A 17,974-nucleotide genomic window follows, 5' to 3' on the forward strand; every position below is an offset into this window, starting at 1 on the left:
ATTTCTTTCTATCATAATTGTCTCCAGGCATGTTACAGAAACTCAAAGCCTGATGCTACCAATTTGCTTTTTCTCACTTGTTGCTCATGGTCCTTATATTCAAACGAACATCTTTTAACCCATAGCATGACAACATTTATAATCTCTGCTTTCCACATTTTAATGATATATCCCAAAGCCATTTCAGCAAACACAGAGAATTAGATTTCCGGTACAAAGCCAAGAAAAGGCCTTGCCAAAAAAATTAACTGATCTCCTCTGAAAGGCCTTTTTCACTTTTCAATGAGCCATTAAGGTGGCTGAATAGTATTGAAAATTTCTTATTTAATGATCCTTTGCCTAGACAGAATTAATGCTGTTAAAAGTGTACTGTTATTCTTTAACTTAAAATAGAAAAAATAGCTTTTAAAAGCTCGAGATTTCTTTAAATTTGTGGCTGTCAATAGGAAACAAGAAAGGAGTTCTGTGTGCTCCAGTTACAAAAAGACCAAATTTTATTAAAAGAGAGAGGACTCACCATACGTTTCGGGTCCTGGAGAAGCTCTTGTCAACTCTACAGAAACACAAAATGATAGACAATAAATTTTGGCTTACGCCCAGTGTTTCACTGACTGTATTGGAGAGAGGCAAAAGAAAATATGATGTCTTTTGTCAATAGGGTCAACATTTGACTTGCAAAAAAATCTGGTGCATGAGATATACTGTATGTTCATGGCATTTATTAAGCATATATCTACTCCTCCACCTCTTTTTTTTTGATAGAAAGTGCATGTTCGGTATTTGCTCCAGAAGCCCATGAACCTTGATTATTGGTATGGGTTGTGTTGTTTTGGGTCTGTGTTCATTACACTTATTTAACCAGAGCACTTCACAGCAAAATAACAAAGTATTTCCAAAAACACCCCAGCAGACATGTTGGAGTTTGAAAAAACAAAGGCTTCATTTACAAATGCAATTTTTCATTGCATTTTTTTTCAACGCCCTTAGGAGAATTTCACTTGATAAACTGTTCAGCGGATTGTTGCTACCTTTGTCAACTGAGCTGGGCCATAAATAAGAGCTCAGAGGACAATAAATTGCACCAAAATAGAAGAGTTGCATTTTTATAGTCTCTAGACGCTTTTAGATACACAGTGTGTTTCATGATGCATATTTCTGAATTCTTCTTCAGTCTGACAAGATTGCACCACTTTGAGTCTTGGTGAAAAATATGATACAAATCATCCATCTTCACTGTTCATCTCTTTTCTTAAATTCCTGTCCTACCTTGCAGCTGCATGATGATCATATCCAGAGAGGAATTAGATAGGAATTGTGGAATTTTTGGAAAGCGCTGTTGGCAGATGTGAAAAAAGGACGTAAGCCAAAACCTAGCGATGGGAGAATGAAAGTCTAGCTAAAGGGAGTTTTTTTAAAATATAACACCAGTATAATGAACCAAGATACAAATGAAATAATGATTTGTGTGATAGAAATATTTTATCATTTATGGATAATGAGAATGTAGGTTAAAAAATACAACTTGGTATGTAATCAAATAATCAGGTGCCAACTGTTTGCTTTGCTCAAGTAGGAGGTTACAGCCATGTCAACGAATAAAGCACTGTCAAAATCCTTTTTACAGACATTTTAAACTATACTTCAAACTCAGAGAATCCTGATCAGTATCTTTAATTTTCCATTCACCCAACTGCTGTGCTGCACGAGACTGAAAAATAAGCAATCAAATAAAAAAATCCCCAACAGGGAGTTTGTAATAATAGGTACATTTAAGGACAACTACAAATAAATACACAAGTAAATATTTATAGTGTGGATAGTGTGTGCAATTCGGGTTTCAAATAACTTCTCAAAAATAAGTCTCTGAAGAGTTTGAATGGATAAAGACTGAGTGAATAGTCCAAGGCTATATTTTTCTGTGATTGTTTATTTATTTATTTATTTATAACCTGCACAGACCATTTTAACCTAAACTGCCGATTAAAGAGACAACAAACACTCGATCCTTCACATCAATTCAGATTCAGAAGCATGTTTCTACCAACACTGTGGCCTCTTGCCTCTGGTGCTTCCTTTATTACCCCACGACTTCTCTCAGTTCTTGGGTCTGCAGACAGTCTTCTAAAAATACTGGAAAAACGTGTCTGAAGAAACACTGATGTAACAACCTGAAACAGTATCGGTGCAATGCGTATTACATCAAATGTGTTATTTTGATGACCTTGGTGGGTGCAGACTCTGAAAGCCTACTTCACCACATGAGTGTACTGCCAGGAAATGTTTCTGGCAGGCAAACAGCATCATCCCACCGCTGGTGAGGGCTCTACTGTTTAACTGGTGTGAGAGTGCAAATACAATTTCATCCATCGGCTATATGGTTGAAGACATCACTCATATGTTATCAGAAATGAGATATCGTTTTTGTTTTGGGGTTTTATAGTGTAAAAGACATAGACACATTAAAAAGCTTCATCTGCCACAGAGACCCACAACACACCAGAAAGGAAACGACAAATTGGGGAAAGGAAAAAAAAGGAATTCTCTGTTTTGACACTACTAAAGCTGTTCATTTAGTAATTCTGAACACTTTTGATGCTTTTGCGTTTTGTATTTTGCTTGTGTTTTCCATAGGAGGAGATTTACTTCCTCCAATGTTCCAAAAAAATCAATACACATCAAATAAGCTGAAGTAACATTAATGCATGATAGAATTAGAATAGAATTTGTTCTAGGAATCCAGGACTGAACTTGCTGAAATCACATGACATTGAAGAAAAAAAACAGAACATGTGACCTAAAAAGAATGATTTTAACCTGACTTTTTTCCCCCCAGCCAACATAATATTATTTCACCCTTGTTTAAAAATATCTACTGTAGCTTAAGACCGTATCTAAGAGAAAATCATTACTAGGTGTTTAAAGAATATTAAAATAGCCATCTTAAATAGTGCTTGACACTAAAAGAAGAAAATTTGTTGAATCTCAGTTACACTTAAAAGGTCAATACAGTAAAACCCAACACTAATTAAGCAAATATCAACTAACAGTATTAGCTTTCTTCATTTATTTCCTTTCTGCTACGCTTAAAACATAAGTGCAATTGTGTGTAAGGTTCCAAATGGCGTTCAAGTCCAATTGTACCTGTTTTGGATGCAACCCACTTTCAACAGCCTTGTGCACATCAAACAGATGGCAACAATCAGTTAATTTGGTGTTTGGGCCATTTATTTCCATTTTAACAAAAATTAGTTGGAGTAAACCAAACAGAGCCTTAGCTGAAGTGATAAGACAACACCTTCAGGGTGAAAAGTAAAAAAAAAAAAAATCAGAATTTTTCTGTTTGCTTGAGAACAATACATCCAGGTGGCTTCTTGAGAATTAAAATAGTCTCTGAAATTTGATCAAATTTATTTGAAGAGATTAACGGAGCACGTGTTGGTTCAATATTTTTTTGTCAAAAGGCTACCTTGAATAAACAAAAATGGCTTATGGAGAGAACAAGAATACAAAAGGAGACAAGCTGTGCATTTTATTAGGTGAGCAATTTGGTTTGTTAATGTTTTCATTATTATTCTTGGGGTTTTTTTGTTTTTGTTTTTTTTAAACTCAAATCAGGTATTTTAGTAGGCAATTTTCTAAGATGTGAATGGATGTGGATCAAAAGAGCTACAACACCCTGACAAGAAGCTTATGTATCCTTTTTTCTGGTTTTGATAGTTTCCTGCCACAAATTTAGTAAATAGATTCAATCATCAAGGGAACTTTCAGACGATAAAGGGAAAAATATCCTCAAATTGGGAATAATTTCCAGTTCTTTCCATATTTTTATTTTCACTTTTTTTAGTTTTGAGACAGTCACGTCAGTAGCCAGAAAAGACAATTTTTATTAAAGTGAGGCTAACAGTGGAACTTATGCTGCAAAGACAATGTTAAGTGCAAAAACGTAAAACAAATGAAAACCAGCAGTTTGATGAACCATAGTTGGGTTCATCTTTGTCTGAGAATTCTTGCCCTGCATTAGCTATTTATTTCCTCCTGAGAGATGTATTGTTCTACAGACTTTTACCATCCAGCACACATTTCAAAGATAACTACAAACAAATAAAAAGGCTCTTGACATACATGAAAGAAAAAAATATGAAAAAAAAGTTATCTCTAATAGGCAAAATTGTGCTATTACACAGGAGAAGCTAGGAGTCTATATGAGCCTATACATGCACATGATAATTCGTTTTTTAATCGTCTGACAGCATGGCATTAGGGAGAAATTATGGGCTACATGAATGAGGACTGGCTGTTCTCAATATAGAAAATCTATAAAGGAACATATTCATTGTTCTGTGTAATTCATTTCACTGTTAGCTGACGCATGACAGTTTGACCATTGTTACCCTTATTGCTGATTCAGCAGTGCAACAAATTTGACCTCTATTTACATTCCAAATTGTTTACAGAGAAAACACAGACAAAACAGGAAGAGCAGGCCTACACTGAAGGTGCAAGAGACTACCATGGTAATGTATAGACAAATCTATGTTATTTATTTTTGGTGTTATTTTGGTAAATGTTTACAATATATGGCCACCCACATATGTTGGAATATTCCATGGCCAATACATGCTAAAAGTTGAAGATATTAATATATCTAGCATGCAAAATAAACAAATAAATACAAAACCAAACCCTATTTAAGATTGTATTTTTGCCTTAGTGGGGAAATATAAATAATGTCAGACAGACATTTACTTTCTCTGACTGCTGTAGTGGTGTGAATTTATTATATACATTGTTAAATTGAAAACATCCCTGTTCAGTTATTGTTTTGGACTGTCATTTCAGAAGGTCAGGTGGTTCTACAAAAGCAGCAAATAGTAATATGAAAAATCGTGGATTTTAGGTGGACTTGGCAACAGCACAATAACAGAACTAATTATCCTGCATGAATAGTAATGAATACCACACTGACAGTTTTGGCAAAAGCGATAGCATCCCTTCCTTTTTACTACTCCAGTTTAATCCCAATTAAGTTATTGACATTATTTAGACAGAAGAAGTCCCAGAACCAATAAATGACAGAGATATTGAAAAGGTTTCCATGTCACAATCATTTCTCAGAAAGATGAACTCGACTGCATTCTGATGACAGCATACTACCTTGTCAGTGCAACCTAAGCTCGCTGCAACCATTGTGATGGAATCTGAAGTATCAAGACGCAACAGGTGCCTTAATACTAACACACTGACTAAGCTGACAAACCCTCAGACAGTGCAGAATAATCCGTGTTTATCTCACCCTCTATAAGCTCCGAATGTGAAGCTCCTTTTCCTCTGAGACATCCTGCTGAAGGGCTGATGAGGCTTCCCAGGTGAGTGCTGAATAGCAGAGCAGTTTACAAAACCAGCCACAAATTCCTCCTTTGCTCCTTTCTATCTCTCTAACTGTTCCTGCCCAAACCACCTTGTTTCACCTTGTATATGTTTTGTCTGAGAGTACTTAATGTGTGTACACATCTTGGCCATCCTTCTCCGTATCTCCTCTGCCAGATTAAGACAAAGGTGTGTCCTGCTGCTCTGTTGTCCTGGAAACAAACCAGAATGTTTTTCCGACTCCGTGTGTGTCCTTAACTGTAGCAGGTATAAAAGATTACTTAGCATTCCATCCTAAAGGAAACTTACCACAGCAGCTCTAGTCCTGGTAAGCTCAATTCTGTAAACATAGTGTTTTAAGGTTTGTTTATACCAGGGGTGGGGAACCCCCGGCCTCCGGGCCGTATACGGCCTTCGAGACCATTTCTACCGGCCCGCAACGCAATAAGATTTTTATATTTTATATGTGCACTTATACAGTGGGACCGTTCGCTGAACTCCGCGAGCTGCGAGTAGCAGCGGTAGCGTATTTTTGCCCTTCGTATCCTGAAATTTCTTTCGTAACAAGAGGAAATATTTTCCCGTTTTCTGAGATAAAACAGACGGTTATGTTATGTCCGAGTCAAGGTCAGGGTCAGTGAACACAGCATGTGATGTACGTAGTGGGCTGGACTGATTGACACGGACGAAAAATGCATAGCGAAACACGCTAAACTCGACGAGTTGAAAGGACAGATGAGTTTGGATAAAATTAACGCTCTTCGCCGGCGTTTGGAGGCTCAACAAGCAGCGTTCACACGACCATGTACCGACAGAGAGAATATTACGCGTGCAAGTTTTGTGGTGAGTGAATTAATAGCCACGAAGCTGAAACCTCACGCCGAAGGAGAGTTCGTGAACGTGCCTCGTAGCCGCCGCTGAGGCGCTTGCGCGGAGAAAGTAAAATTGTTTCAAAGCGTGAATTTTTTTCGTGAATAACTATTGAACTAAGACATATATTGTTATGATTCCAGTGGCTAACGGTATGTTTTTATGGTCAAGGAATCTAAATATGTAGTCAAAGTATATGTGGGACTAATATTTATGGTGGAAATCACAATATGCCAGGAATTGTTGCGCTTGGCGGAGGTCTGCGCTCTCCGAGTGCTTTCTAGTTGTTATTATTATTGTCTTTATCGTTCTTTCTTTTCATTTATTTTCTTGATTATATTGTTGTATTGCAGTTTTTGTGAGTAGAGGCCTCGAACAGGCCCTTACGGGTCTCTTGCCTCAACTCTGCACCTCTTTTTTTTTTTAAAATTGTTTTGTATGATCATGAAAACATATTTTACTTGTTTGTCATTTTATTCTATTTTTTTGGTGATTTTATATGCATGTGTGCTAAATAAATAATTCAAACTCAAATACAGCAATCATGAGACTTAGTAACACAGTGGTTATAGACTTTTTTGTCTTTTTTTTGCATCCCTAGGTATGTGTTCATAATAGTATGGCCCTCGGAGGACTTTATAAAAATTGAAATGGCCCTCGATATGAAAAAGGTTCCCCACCCCTGGTTTATACAATGACTAATTTGGTATAATTGTGTCTCAAGCCCGACACCAAGATCTAAAAAGATAAAAAGCTTGTGGAAAATGTTTCTAATTCTAGTAGCAAATTGAATTCAGTGGTGTTAGATATATATTTTTGGAAATCCCTCTGCTGTGAGAGCTAATAAATGTAAAGGTAAAACAACAGTGGTCTTAACAAGGAACCCCTGAGGAATGCCCATCGAGCACTTTAGATTGTCAGAAAGCATATTCTGAACTTTATCATGCTGCACCCTGTCAAATAAAAGACACCACAGCCAGCACTGCATGGCATATATCAAAATGCAGTATAGTATGGTTCACTGTAATTAGTGCTTTACACAGGTATAGAAATAAAGCAAATACAGCACTTTCCCTTTATCAAGTTGAGATTTTATCTACTTAATTAAATGTAATGTAGCAGTCTTTGACAGTGTTAAGTCATTCAATATAGCTATTACAGTTAATAATATCTTTCCTTACTCACTGTCGTTCTGCAATTTTGTCTGCTTAGGATGCTCTTGGGCTTCATAATGGTACTCCTCACTCCGCAGTTTTCCACTTTAGGCACTCTCTTAAGGATAAAGATGTTTTGTGATTAACTCATCTTACCAAGGAACAAAAAAGAACAACAAAATTTGAGGAATTCTAAGATTTTTACCCACCACAACTATCTACTCCTATCTAGAACCTTGAGGCAATTTTCATATTATCCGCTGGATCGGGTACACACTCTGATCACTATTCTCAAGCCTTATCTGTGGTTCAAAACTGAGAATGTCTTTAAACTAAAGGAAATTCTGTAAATGTTTTACCTTCACCAACAAAATGATGCATCAGAATGTAAAGTTGTTTTCTCCCATGTTTTTCTTCATCCTTATCTGGCCTTTTTAATTTATGTCCTGCCTGAAATCTTGGACTTAATAGGTGGATTTCAGGCATCTGAAGACATATGGACATGTTCAAAATGTGATTTGTTTTACTGGAGGGGTTTTTAAATAATAATCAGATTTAAGAGATGGAGCAGATTTGGGTCACAACCTCGGGGCTAATGTTACATTCATTAAAATTGTCTATGTTTTCTTATTGTTTGCACACTCTAAGTTGAATGATCATATCACAGTGAAGCTTTTACTCTGAATGAATTCTACTGAAAACATTTGAGGTGGCAGTAAACTGTCTCTAGGCAAAACTCAATCATGATTTCTCTAACTACTGGAAGAAAATGACCACAACGCATGTCCTTTCCATTCCATCCTGCCCTTTTTCTTTGGGTGACACTGACACTGAGATGTCTCTAACTGAATGATTCTCCAGGAGAGTGGAGAGGTCTTTGTAGCTTTTCTCTCAAGTCCCTCAAAAGATGCACTTCAGGGCGATAAGGAAAGAGGGGGAGAGAGGGAGGGAGAGAGGGATGTGATTTACTAAAGGGAGATTTGTGTGAGGCAGGTGAAAGGCAAAGAGCACTTTGCTGTAATTAGCCTGGTCTGATTTGGAAGACAGTTTGCACTAAAATGGAGAGCTTGACATTCAGAAGAGAATCTTTTGCTGAATTACTTGTTTGTGCACAGAGTAAACAATTTAAATTGTACCTGTATAACTTTGTGAAGACAATGTCCTTGGGACGGGAAGAAGAAGATGAGGTCATCCAAGAAGAAGGACTGGATTGGACTGAATTAGCATCAATAATTTACATATGTGTTTCTATAAAAGACTGGGTCAAGGGATAGCTAGGTTGTCAGACTTCATGCCCTGGCAATTGTCTCTGTTATTGTAGGGTTATGAACTGGCCCGGAGCTCTGTAATATTTGTATCTTGAATTGGTTCTATTGCTAAATACATTTTGAAATTGGCATCTTCCTTCTTGAAGTCTTCATTCAAAGAACATGCGGATTAGCAGTGACACACAAGAGGTATTGCAATCCAACATACTACTGCAGATAGGGAATAAAAACATAAACCTGAAACAGTCATTGACTAAGAAAATGAGGCATTAGTTACTATATAAGCCAAAATAGATAGATAGTATTCTTAAAGGCATGCTCAAGACCTAACATTCTCTTCGGCCGTCAATTTAACCAGAAAGCTATTCCACAGACAGGCTGGAAGGGTGCCTCACAGTAACTTTGTGTTCTAACTTTGGGCATTATTAAAAGGCAATTAAAAAGCCAAAAAAAAAAAAAAAAAATCAATACTTTGGAAAAAGACAGGGCGCCATTGCAAAGATTTTAAAACATGTGAAATACATGCCTACCTTTTTATCTTCACCAGCACACATGCAGCTGAGTTTTGTAAAAATTAAAAACCTGAGACTTTTTTTTTGGAAGACCAGAAAGCAAGGTGCTACGGTAGTCAATATGACTGGAGACCAAAACATGCATTAGTACCTCTGTTTTAACATGAAAGAGAAAAGAGAGGACCCTGGCAATATTCTTTAAATGGTAAAATCCTGTTGTTTTTAGGTGTTTTTTTTTTATTTTTGAAGCGTGGGAGAAAATTTTATCTTAGAATCAAAAATGAAACACACATTCTTTGCCGCAATATTATGGATTTAGATATAGTGTTTGCAGTTTAGATAAAAGTTTATTTCTCAGAGCCCTAGGATCAATAATTAAAATGTCAGTCTTGCCCTGGTTGAGCTGTAGGAAGTGTTCTTCTATCCTGGATTTGGTCATTTCTCCCTGCGAAAAAAATTCCCAGTGGAAATATCTATAAATTAAAAAGTATGTGGCCTGTTGAGCCTTGAGGCATGCCACATCTAATTTTATGGATCCTTGAGGTTCATGTGTCCAAACTTGTTAGAAAATTTCTCCCACTGAAGTATATTCCCAGAGAGGCCAACTAGGTATCAGTCTAAAAGAATTGTGTAAATTACTGTATCAAAAGCAGTGCGTAAATCAAGTAACACAAGAACTAAAAGCATGTCTATGCACTTGAGATCATTAACAAATTTCAGTAGGGCAGTCCCTGTAGTCTTGTTTGTCCTTAATCCAGATTGAAATTTCTCAAAAATGGAATGGTTATTTAAGAAATTCTTCAACTGAATATAAAAAGTTTTCTATAAAATGGTACATAGAACACTAATCTGTAGTTGTCAAGAACTTTAGGATACAAATTGTTGTTCTTCAGAAGGGGTCTCTGCCATTTTGAGGACAGCAGGGAATGTTCCATCTGTAGGGAACAATTTACTATAGTCAAGAGCTCCCCTTCAAAAAATGAATGAATGAATGCTTTATTTCAATAGTGGATCAGTACTGCAAGAATGCATATAAAAAGAAAATAAATGGAGTACCGGTAAATAAACAAATGACTAAGTTATTTATGGAGACACTAATGTTAATCCATGAAATGGTTTATAAAGTGATGTGGGACTTCAGTCTACTCTACCAAGCACTTCAGCATCAACCAGGGCAAAACTGTTCAGTGTTTCCTCAGGTAAAAACAAGCATTTTAGTCTGATGAGGTAAAATGGAGGAGCTCATAAAATCAATTTAACCCCTGAAGTGACCTGCAAAATCTTCACAAGGGGAGTCTGTGGGAGTGTTTTTATGTGTTAAAATCAGGGTTGATTAAAAGATCAGATAGTGTTGAAGTGTCTGGAACAATTTAGTGCTAATGCCGATTTGAATCTAAATGTATTGTGTATCTGCCTGCAGATATAGTTTGATTGGTCCTGTGTTGTTAAGCTACCATTTCCATTTGAATCCAGACCCTTTGTAGCTACCACAATATTGTGAAATCAACCCTTCTGGCAGAGGTGTCCTCTAGGACTAGGTCACTATACATTTTATTTGACGATTACTTCCAGGACTATGGAACACACATTGCACAACAGATTTTTACCTCATGCTTCAGTGACAATGTGACTGAAATAAATTTTTCAAAGAAGATAAATGCCTGAAACATGATCTATTACTTCAAGTAAATACAACAGTTAAGGCAGAACAGAAAAAGGCAGAAAACAAAGAAAGATATACTGGGTAAATTAAAACTGCTGCAGTTCTGTGTGAAATATAACCGGAGTCTGATAGAATAGCTTAATACAGAGCATCATATCAGGACCACAGTCTTCTACATAACCTGTAAATGCTATGTTTAGGTGTAAATATTGACTGTGTTGCTCTTTTATGTAGGTCTTTGGCAGAATGAGGAGCCATTACACAGCTATGGTCCATTCACATCCCAATGGGAGCAGCAAAGCGGGATAGAGACACTTAAAATATTTATGACTTATGCGCACAACTACACCCCTGACAAGTTTGCAAAGACAAAACAGGCTCTACCTCAGTGACCTCAATAGCCTACAATCATGCTCCCATATCTCTTTTATATCCTAATTTAGGCTTAAGCCAAAACACCAATACTAACGCAAGTGTCCTTAGCACCTCAATAGAGTCGATCATTATAAGCGTTTAAAAGGCTGTATATGAGGATTCTTCGAATTACATTGTGGACTTTTAATGATGTATTCTAGAAATCTAAATAATTAAAGGCATTGCTGGAATAATTTCACAGGAGAGCGAGGAAGAAGCAAGGAGTCAAATTAAAAGGGAGAGAATCAAATATCGGCCCCTTGAAGCAACTCTGCCCCTAGCTTGGGACACTTCTTCCCGTCTTGCCACTCTGTTGAGCATCTTCAGGGCTGTTAATGAGCTCACACAACATGAAATGTAAACTCTGGTGACTTTTGAGGACAAATTATGAAAAGGGCATAACAGGCAATATCTCATTAAGATTTTACCTCTTTCCCATGCTGTAGATCAGGGGTGCTCATTACGTCGCTCGCAATCTACCGGTCGATCGCGGAGGTAGTACTGATCGATCCCGGCGTGGCATGAAAAAATATCAGCCTATCATTTATCCCATCACTTGATTTATATACAGGGCAGCCAGTTAGATGACAACTGAATTTGACATTCTTTGATTGAGGAAAATAAGAACAACCCCAGGTTTCTCTTCAGCACTGTGGCCAAATTAACCAAGAGTCACAGTGTTTTAGATCCACGTATCCCTTCTTCCCTTAGTGGTGAAGACTTCATGAGCTTCTTCACTGTAAAGTTCTAGCTATCAGAGAGAAAGCTAACCAGGCCATCCCAACAACTGAACCATCACCAGATGTGCCGACTGTGGGAACATACAGGGTCTCCAACGAGCCCTTAAGCTCCTTCAGCCCTATATATTTTTCTGAGGCGTCATCGCTAATTCAGAAATCCAAGACCACCACGTGTCTTTTAGATCCCATCCAACACACCTGTTGAAGGATGTTTTACCATTGATAGGCAGTTCTATCTGGACCAGATCAATGGTTCTTTAGTGTCAGGTTATGTACCCCGGTCCTACAAGGTGGCAGTGATTAAGCCGTTGCTTAAAAAACCATCACTGGATCCCGATGTTTAGCAAATTATAGGCCAATATCCAACCTTCCTTTTATCTCTAAAGTTCTAGAGAAGGTGGTGGTGACTCAGTTACTGGAGCACCTGCAGAGGAACAGCCTGTTTGAGATGTTTCAGTCAGGCTTTAGAGCTCACCACAGCACAGAAACAGCACTTCTTAAAGTCACTAATGATCTTCTCATAGCTTCCGATCATGGACTGGTCTCTATGCTGGTTCTGCTGGACCTCAGTGCTGCTTTTGATACAGTTGATCACAGCATCCTGTTACAGAGACTGGAACATGTGATTGGGATTAAAGGGACAGCACTAGACTGGTTTAGATCATACTTATCTGATAGATACCAGTTTGCCCATGTCCATGGTGTTCCCTCCTCATACAGTAGGGTTAGCCATGGAGTTCCTCAAGGTTCTGTACTCGGACCAATCCTCTTCACATTGTACATGCTTCCCTTAGGGAACATTATTCGGCAGCATGGGATAAATTTTCATTGTTATGCTGATGACACTCAGCTCTATTTATCCATGAAACCCGAGGAGACAGAGAAGTTAGTGAAGCTCCAGACCTGTCTTAAAAACATAAAGTCCTGGATGTCTTCAAATTTCCTCCTCCTTAACCCAGGAAAAACTGAGGTCATGGTGTTTGGTCCTGAACCTCTCAGGGATAGATTAGATCACAATTTTTAAAACCCTTCTTTTGACCTACAAGGTCCTCAGAGGCCTAGCTCCATCCTACCTGGAGGAGCTAGTGATACCTTATCAGCCCAATAGACTGCTCCGCTCTCAGAATGCGGGAGGCTGACTCCATCGCTACTTTTAAGGTTTCACTATCATAGACAGACAAATTATCATACCTAGGGGTCGTCTAATCGTTAGGTCACATCTTAGCTATGCTGTTATAGGCCAAGGCTGCCGGGGTCCGGAAACATGATCACCTGACAGGCCTCTGTCACTCCACTGGGTCATGGTTTCCTCTCCTTTCCTCTCCTCATCAAGCAGACTAGTTATGCTGATTCTTGTGTAGTTTTTCTGCTTCTCCCCCCCCCCCCCCCTCTATTTATTACAGGTATCGCCGCCCTCGGAGCTGCATAATGACCTCCGGCCCCGCTGAAGTGATTGTGCATCATATTTTTTGTGTGTGTTTCTGTGCTCTGTGCCTCTCCTCTCCTCTCCTCTCCTCTCCTCTCCTCTCCTCTCCTCTCCTCTCCTCTCCTCTCCTCTCCTCTCCCCCCCTCCTTCTCCTTTTCCTCTCCCTCTCCTCTTCTTTCCTCTCCTCTTTCCCCTCCTCTACCTCCCCTTCACTCTACTTCTCCTCTCCTCTCCTACCTATCCTATCCTCTACCTGTCCTCCCTCTTCTCCTCTCTCTTTACCCAGCCGGCCATCAGCAGGAGGGTCCCCCTACATGAGCCTGGTCGTGCTCAAGGTTTCTTCCTGTTAAAGGGGAGTTTTTCCTTGCCACTGTTGCTTGTCTGGGGTCAGCCCTGGGATTCTGGAAAGCGCCTTGAAACAATTTTGATTGTATAAGACGCTATATAAATAAAGATTGATTGATTGATTGATTGATCAAGTGCAAACAACGGCGATAAGTGCAGCAGAACTTACGATGTCAGCCTATTATCAATCCCGTTACTTGATTGACATACAGGGCAACCAGTCAGATGCACTAAGCTATTCAGCAAATTACCTGATTTTAAGCCATCGCTACAGCTTATGGTCATCAAAATGAATGAGGGAGCGAGACCAAGTAAGAAGACAAAAACATATCACTTTCATACGGAATGGGAGGTGGACTTTTTTTCACGATGTCATTTTCGAAGTGCGTTGAAGATTATAAAGTACATGAAGATTATTAAGTCCAAATACGTTCCACCATGACTGATGAACATTTGGAAGTGTGCTTGAGGCTGGCTGTCAGCAGCTACTGTCCGGACTATGCATCCCTGGCTGATTCAATTCAGTGCAAGTCATTAAAGTAAACTCGGGCAATTACAAAAAAATGTTAATAATTAATATTATGTGTGTTTTGCAAAATTGGCTCATTCGGTTATGCAAGGTACATCAACATACATTGTACATACAAAGAATCCTCAATACATTTGAAAATTAGATGTTTCGCATTTTTGTGGTGGGTAGATCACATTGACTTGGTCATTTTGTAAGTAGCTCGCATGCTGAAAAAAATGTGAGTACCCTTGCTGTAGATATATTTCTAATCATTCCAGCATATTGAGCATAAACAAACTCCATTAATGGTGGGGCTCACTAAACGGTGAAGCACACGAAAAAGATCAGATCCCTTCCCCTCTCTCCAGCTGCCACACACCGCATCACTGAGATCATCAGTGCTGACATTGTATAACGCGGTCATCAAAGACAGATTTTAGAGCGGACGCTATTCTTGTCCTACATCACCCGGCCCCTGCAGATCTCAATGTCATGAATTTCACAACTCCCCTTTAGGCAGATAGCAGAGGAGCAGGGAGGCGGAGGCGTGAAAGGACTTGAAAATCAAAACACTGGATAAATAGGGATAAAAGAAAGAGGATATGGCTAACATATTTGACAGAAAATGCTTACTGTTTTCATAGACTTTAAAAAAAAAATGGAAACACTGATCAAATCATTCAGTAATTGTGGGGTCTTTTGTCTCCTGCTATTCTGTCCTTAGCAATGCATAGTATGTCGCAAAATTTAGCCGTTTCGAGAAGTAAACGATAATTCTAAGTTACTGCGTAGGAGATGGTTTATTCGGTCAGTCGGTCAGGATACATGCACAGAAGCATGCAGAGAGAGCTCTGCCTATGCGTACACAGTTCTTATATAGCCGAAGGCCCGCCTCCAAGGCACGGACACAGGACATCTGCACAGCATGTGTGCCCTGCATGCACAGCATGTTTTTGGTGCCTGCACATCATGTGTTAGCACTCATCTGGCCGGCACAAGAAGTTGAATGGTTGAGAATGTCCCCCACCTCAGTTATTTGATGTAGGTCTCCTTTGAACCTCAGGGCGCCTTTGTTTCCTGTGAATGCATGAGGTGCCAAACAGGCTCATGTGCTCACCCAGTCTCCACCACACCCTTCCTAATTTCCATTTCTTTTCCTTTCTTTTGCACTCAAATTCCATTTCAAGTGTTGTTTCTATGAATGAGTTGTATGAATCTAGACATTCTCATGTGCTATTGGTGCCAGAATCTCATTCACTTGCACTGATGTTCAGTACTTTAAATTAACAATGGTTCTTTGATCAGTTACCTATGCCCCTTGCTATAAAATATGAGAACACTGAAATAATAGTTAATCTATTAATACATCAAATACACGATTTTTAAAGGCAGACGCCACATGCAAAATTCTTATTAAAAACAAGAGAGGTGGTCTCCTGGTCAAGATAAATCAATAAATCTCAAGATAAATAAATCTTGACCAGGAGAGCATTAGTCTGGCAGGGAGAGGTGTGCAAATGCAAATATAAGCTTATTTTTTATGTGAGAATTACTGTCAAGCAGTAGGAGAGGAACCCTGTGGACCAAATCTCAGATTAATGATTTTAGAAGCAAAAGAAGTAACAGATGCAGTTCAGGACAGACTCTGATTTATCCACATGAAAAGGCAAGACAGACACCAAGCGGAGGGAGGGAGGGATTTCTAATCATGTAGCATCATCAGAATAATTATTTGTTGATGCCTGTCTTCCCCAAAATAGCCACTGTCTGTTTTTCTCATTATTTTCAGAGGATGAGATTGTTTAAAATTTTTAGATGCACAATACAAGATCAGAGAGGTTTTTTTGTCCACTTCTTGGCATCTGTTGATGGAACTCTAAAATGTGAACTGGTAGTATGCAGATCACCTGTCAATTTGCAACATAACATGACATTTAGGACACTGAAGACTAGGAAGGGAAATGAAAGATTTTCAAACATGATCTGAACAATTGAGGCATCGGACAGGAGTGCTGTAACTATTGAATAGGATTTGCAGAAGAGATAACACAGTAAAATAATAATAATTCTTGTCTTCTAAACTGCTTTATCCTTCAGGGCCATGGGAAGGGTACACAATGGTCAAAGGCAGGGCTGACCCCTGGATGAGTCGCAAATTCATCACAGGGCCTTATATGAGCATTTGTGGGTTCAGTATCTTGCTAAAAAGTACCTCAGAAGTGTTCCGAACGTGTTCAGGCACCTTCCCCTACAACCTTCCACGTTTTGGAACTGGGACTCAAACCAAGAACCATTTGCTTCTCATCCCAGGTCCCAACAGACTGACCTACCACCACCCACTTCTGTTCCATAAAATTATACATCTTTAATTCAATGAAAACTGAAACCTTGATCAATGAAAGAGTTAAGTAATGTTTCACAAAGATAATTCCAGTAGTTATTCTGTTCTGTGTATAAGGACCATTTGGTTTTAAATTAGCTGTGGGCCATGTACAGTATATGTATAGTATATAGTAAATTCAAATAATATATCATTGTACAGTATATAAACTGGGATATGGATACGCACAAGAAAATCTTGTTTAGCAACTGATTATAATGTTTTCCCAGCTTTTATGTACAGTAGTTTTGGATAATGGGAGCATCTAAGGACTCAACTATAAATAAAAAAATACAATAATGCTGTGACATAAACCATAATTTCCAAGTTTACGGCCTCCTACACAATCACTAAAACTCCCAAATCCTTTTGACAGACAAAAAGTGACCACTTTTGTAATCTGTTTTTTTTCCACTGTTGCACAAGTATCCTCTTCCGCTTATCTGGGGTCGGCTCGTGGGGGCAGCCGCCTAAGAAGAGAAGCCCAGACTTCCCTCTCCCCAGCTACTTCTTCCAGCTCATCCGGGGGGGGGGGGGGGGGGGGTCTCCAGGCGTTCCCAGGCCAGTTGGAGAGACATAGTCATAGAGACATAGATAAATGCCCCACTGGACGTAGTCTCTCCAACGTGTCCTGGGTCTTCCCGGGGGTCTCCTACCGGAGGGACATGCCTTGAACACCTCACCAGGGAGGCACCCAGGGGGCATCCTGACTAGGTGCCCAAGCTACCTCATCTGGCTCCTCTCAACGCGGATGAGCAGCGGCTCAACTCCGAGCTCCTCACGGATGGCAGAGCTTCTCAACCTATCTCTAAGGGAGAGCCCAGCGACCCTACGGAGGAAGCTCATTTCGGCCGCTTGTACCTGTGATCTTGTTTTTTCAGTCATTACCCAAAGCTCATGACCATAGGTGAGGGTAGGAACGAAGATCGACTGGTAAATCGAGAGCTTCGCCTTTCAGCTCAGCTCTTTCTTCACCACTACGGACCGGTGCAGAGTCCGCATTACTGTGGATGCCGCACCGATCCGCCTGTCGATCTCCTGCTCCATTCTTCCCTCACTCGTGAACAAGACCCCGAGGTACTTGAACTCCTCCACTTGGGGCAGGATCTCCTCATTGACCCAGAGAAGGCACTCCACCTTTTTCCGGTTGAGAACCATGGCCTCGGATTTGGAGGTGCTGATTTTCATCCCAGCCGCTTCACATGCGGCAGCGAACCGATCCAGTGATCGTTGGAGGTCACAGGCCGATGACGACAACAGGACCACATCATCTGCAAAAAGCAGAGACCCGATCCTGAGATCACCAAACTGGAACCCCTCAACA

The 17,974-nt window shown here is 39.5% G+C and overlaps 2 protein-coding genes across 3 annotated transcripts in view; one reads left to right on the forward strand and one right to left on the reverse strand.

Annotated features, from left to right (window-relative positions):
• Nucleotides 1-5,678, reverse strand: part of rap1gapb (RAP1 GTPase activating protein b) — a 69,520-nt gene extending 63,842 nt beyond the window's left edge. Inside the window, exons 1-2 of the mRNA XM_057031485.1 lie at nucleotides 5,294-5,678; nucleotides 518-553 (exon numbers count right to left, since the gene is read on the reverse strand). Coding sequence (XP_056887465.1) covers nucleotides 518-553; nucleotides 5,294-5,337 — 80 coding nt within the window. The 5' untranslated portion in view covers nucleotides 5,338-5,678. The remainder of the gene's footprint in view (nucleotides 1-517; nucleotides 554-5,293) is intronic.
• Nucleotides 1-17,974, forward strand: part of LOC130524929 (protein NYNRIN-like) — a 113,853-nt gene that overhangs the window by 29,428 nt on the left and 66,451 nt on the right. The window lies entirely within an intron of this gene.

The sequence above is a fragment of the Takifugu flavidus genome, chromosome 4, assembly GCF_003711565.1.
Source record: "Takifugu flavidus isolate HTHZ2018 chromosome 4, ASM371156v2, whole genome shotgun sequence".
Classification (NCBI taxonomy): domain Eukaryota; kingdom Metazoa; phylum Chordata; class Actinopteri; order Tetraodontiformes; family Tetraodontidae; genus Takifugu; species Takifugu flavidus.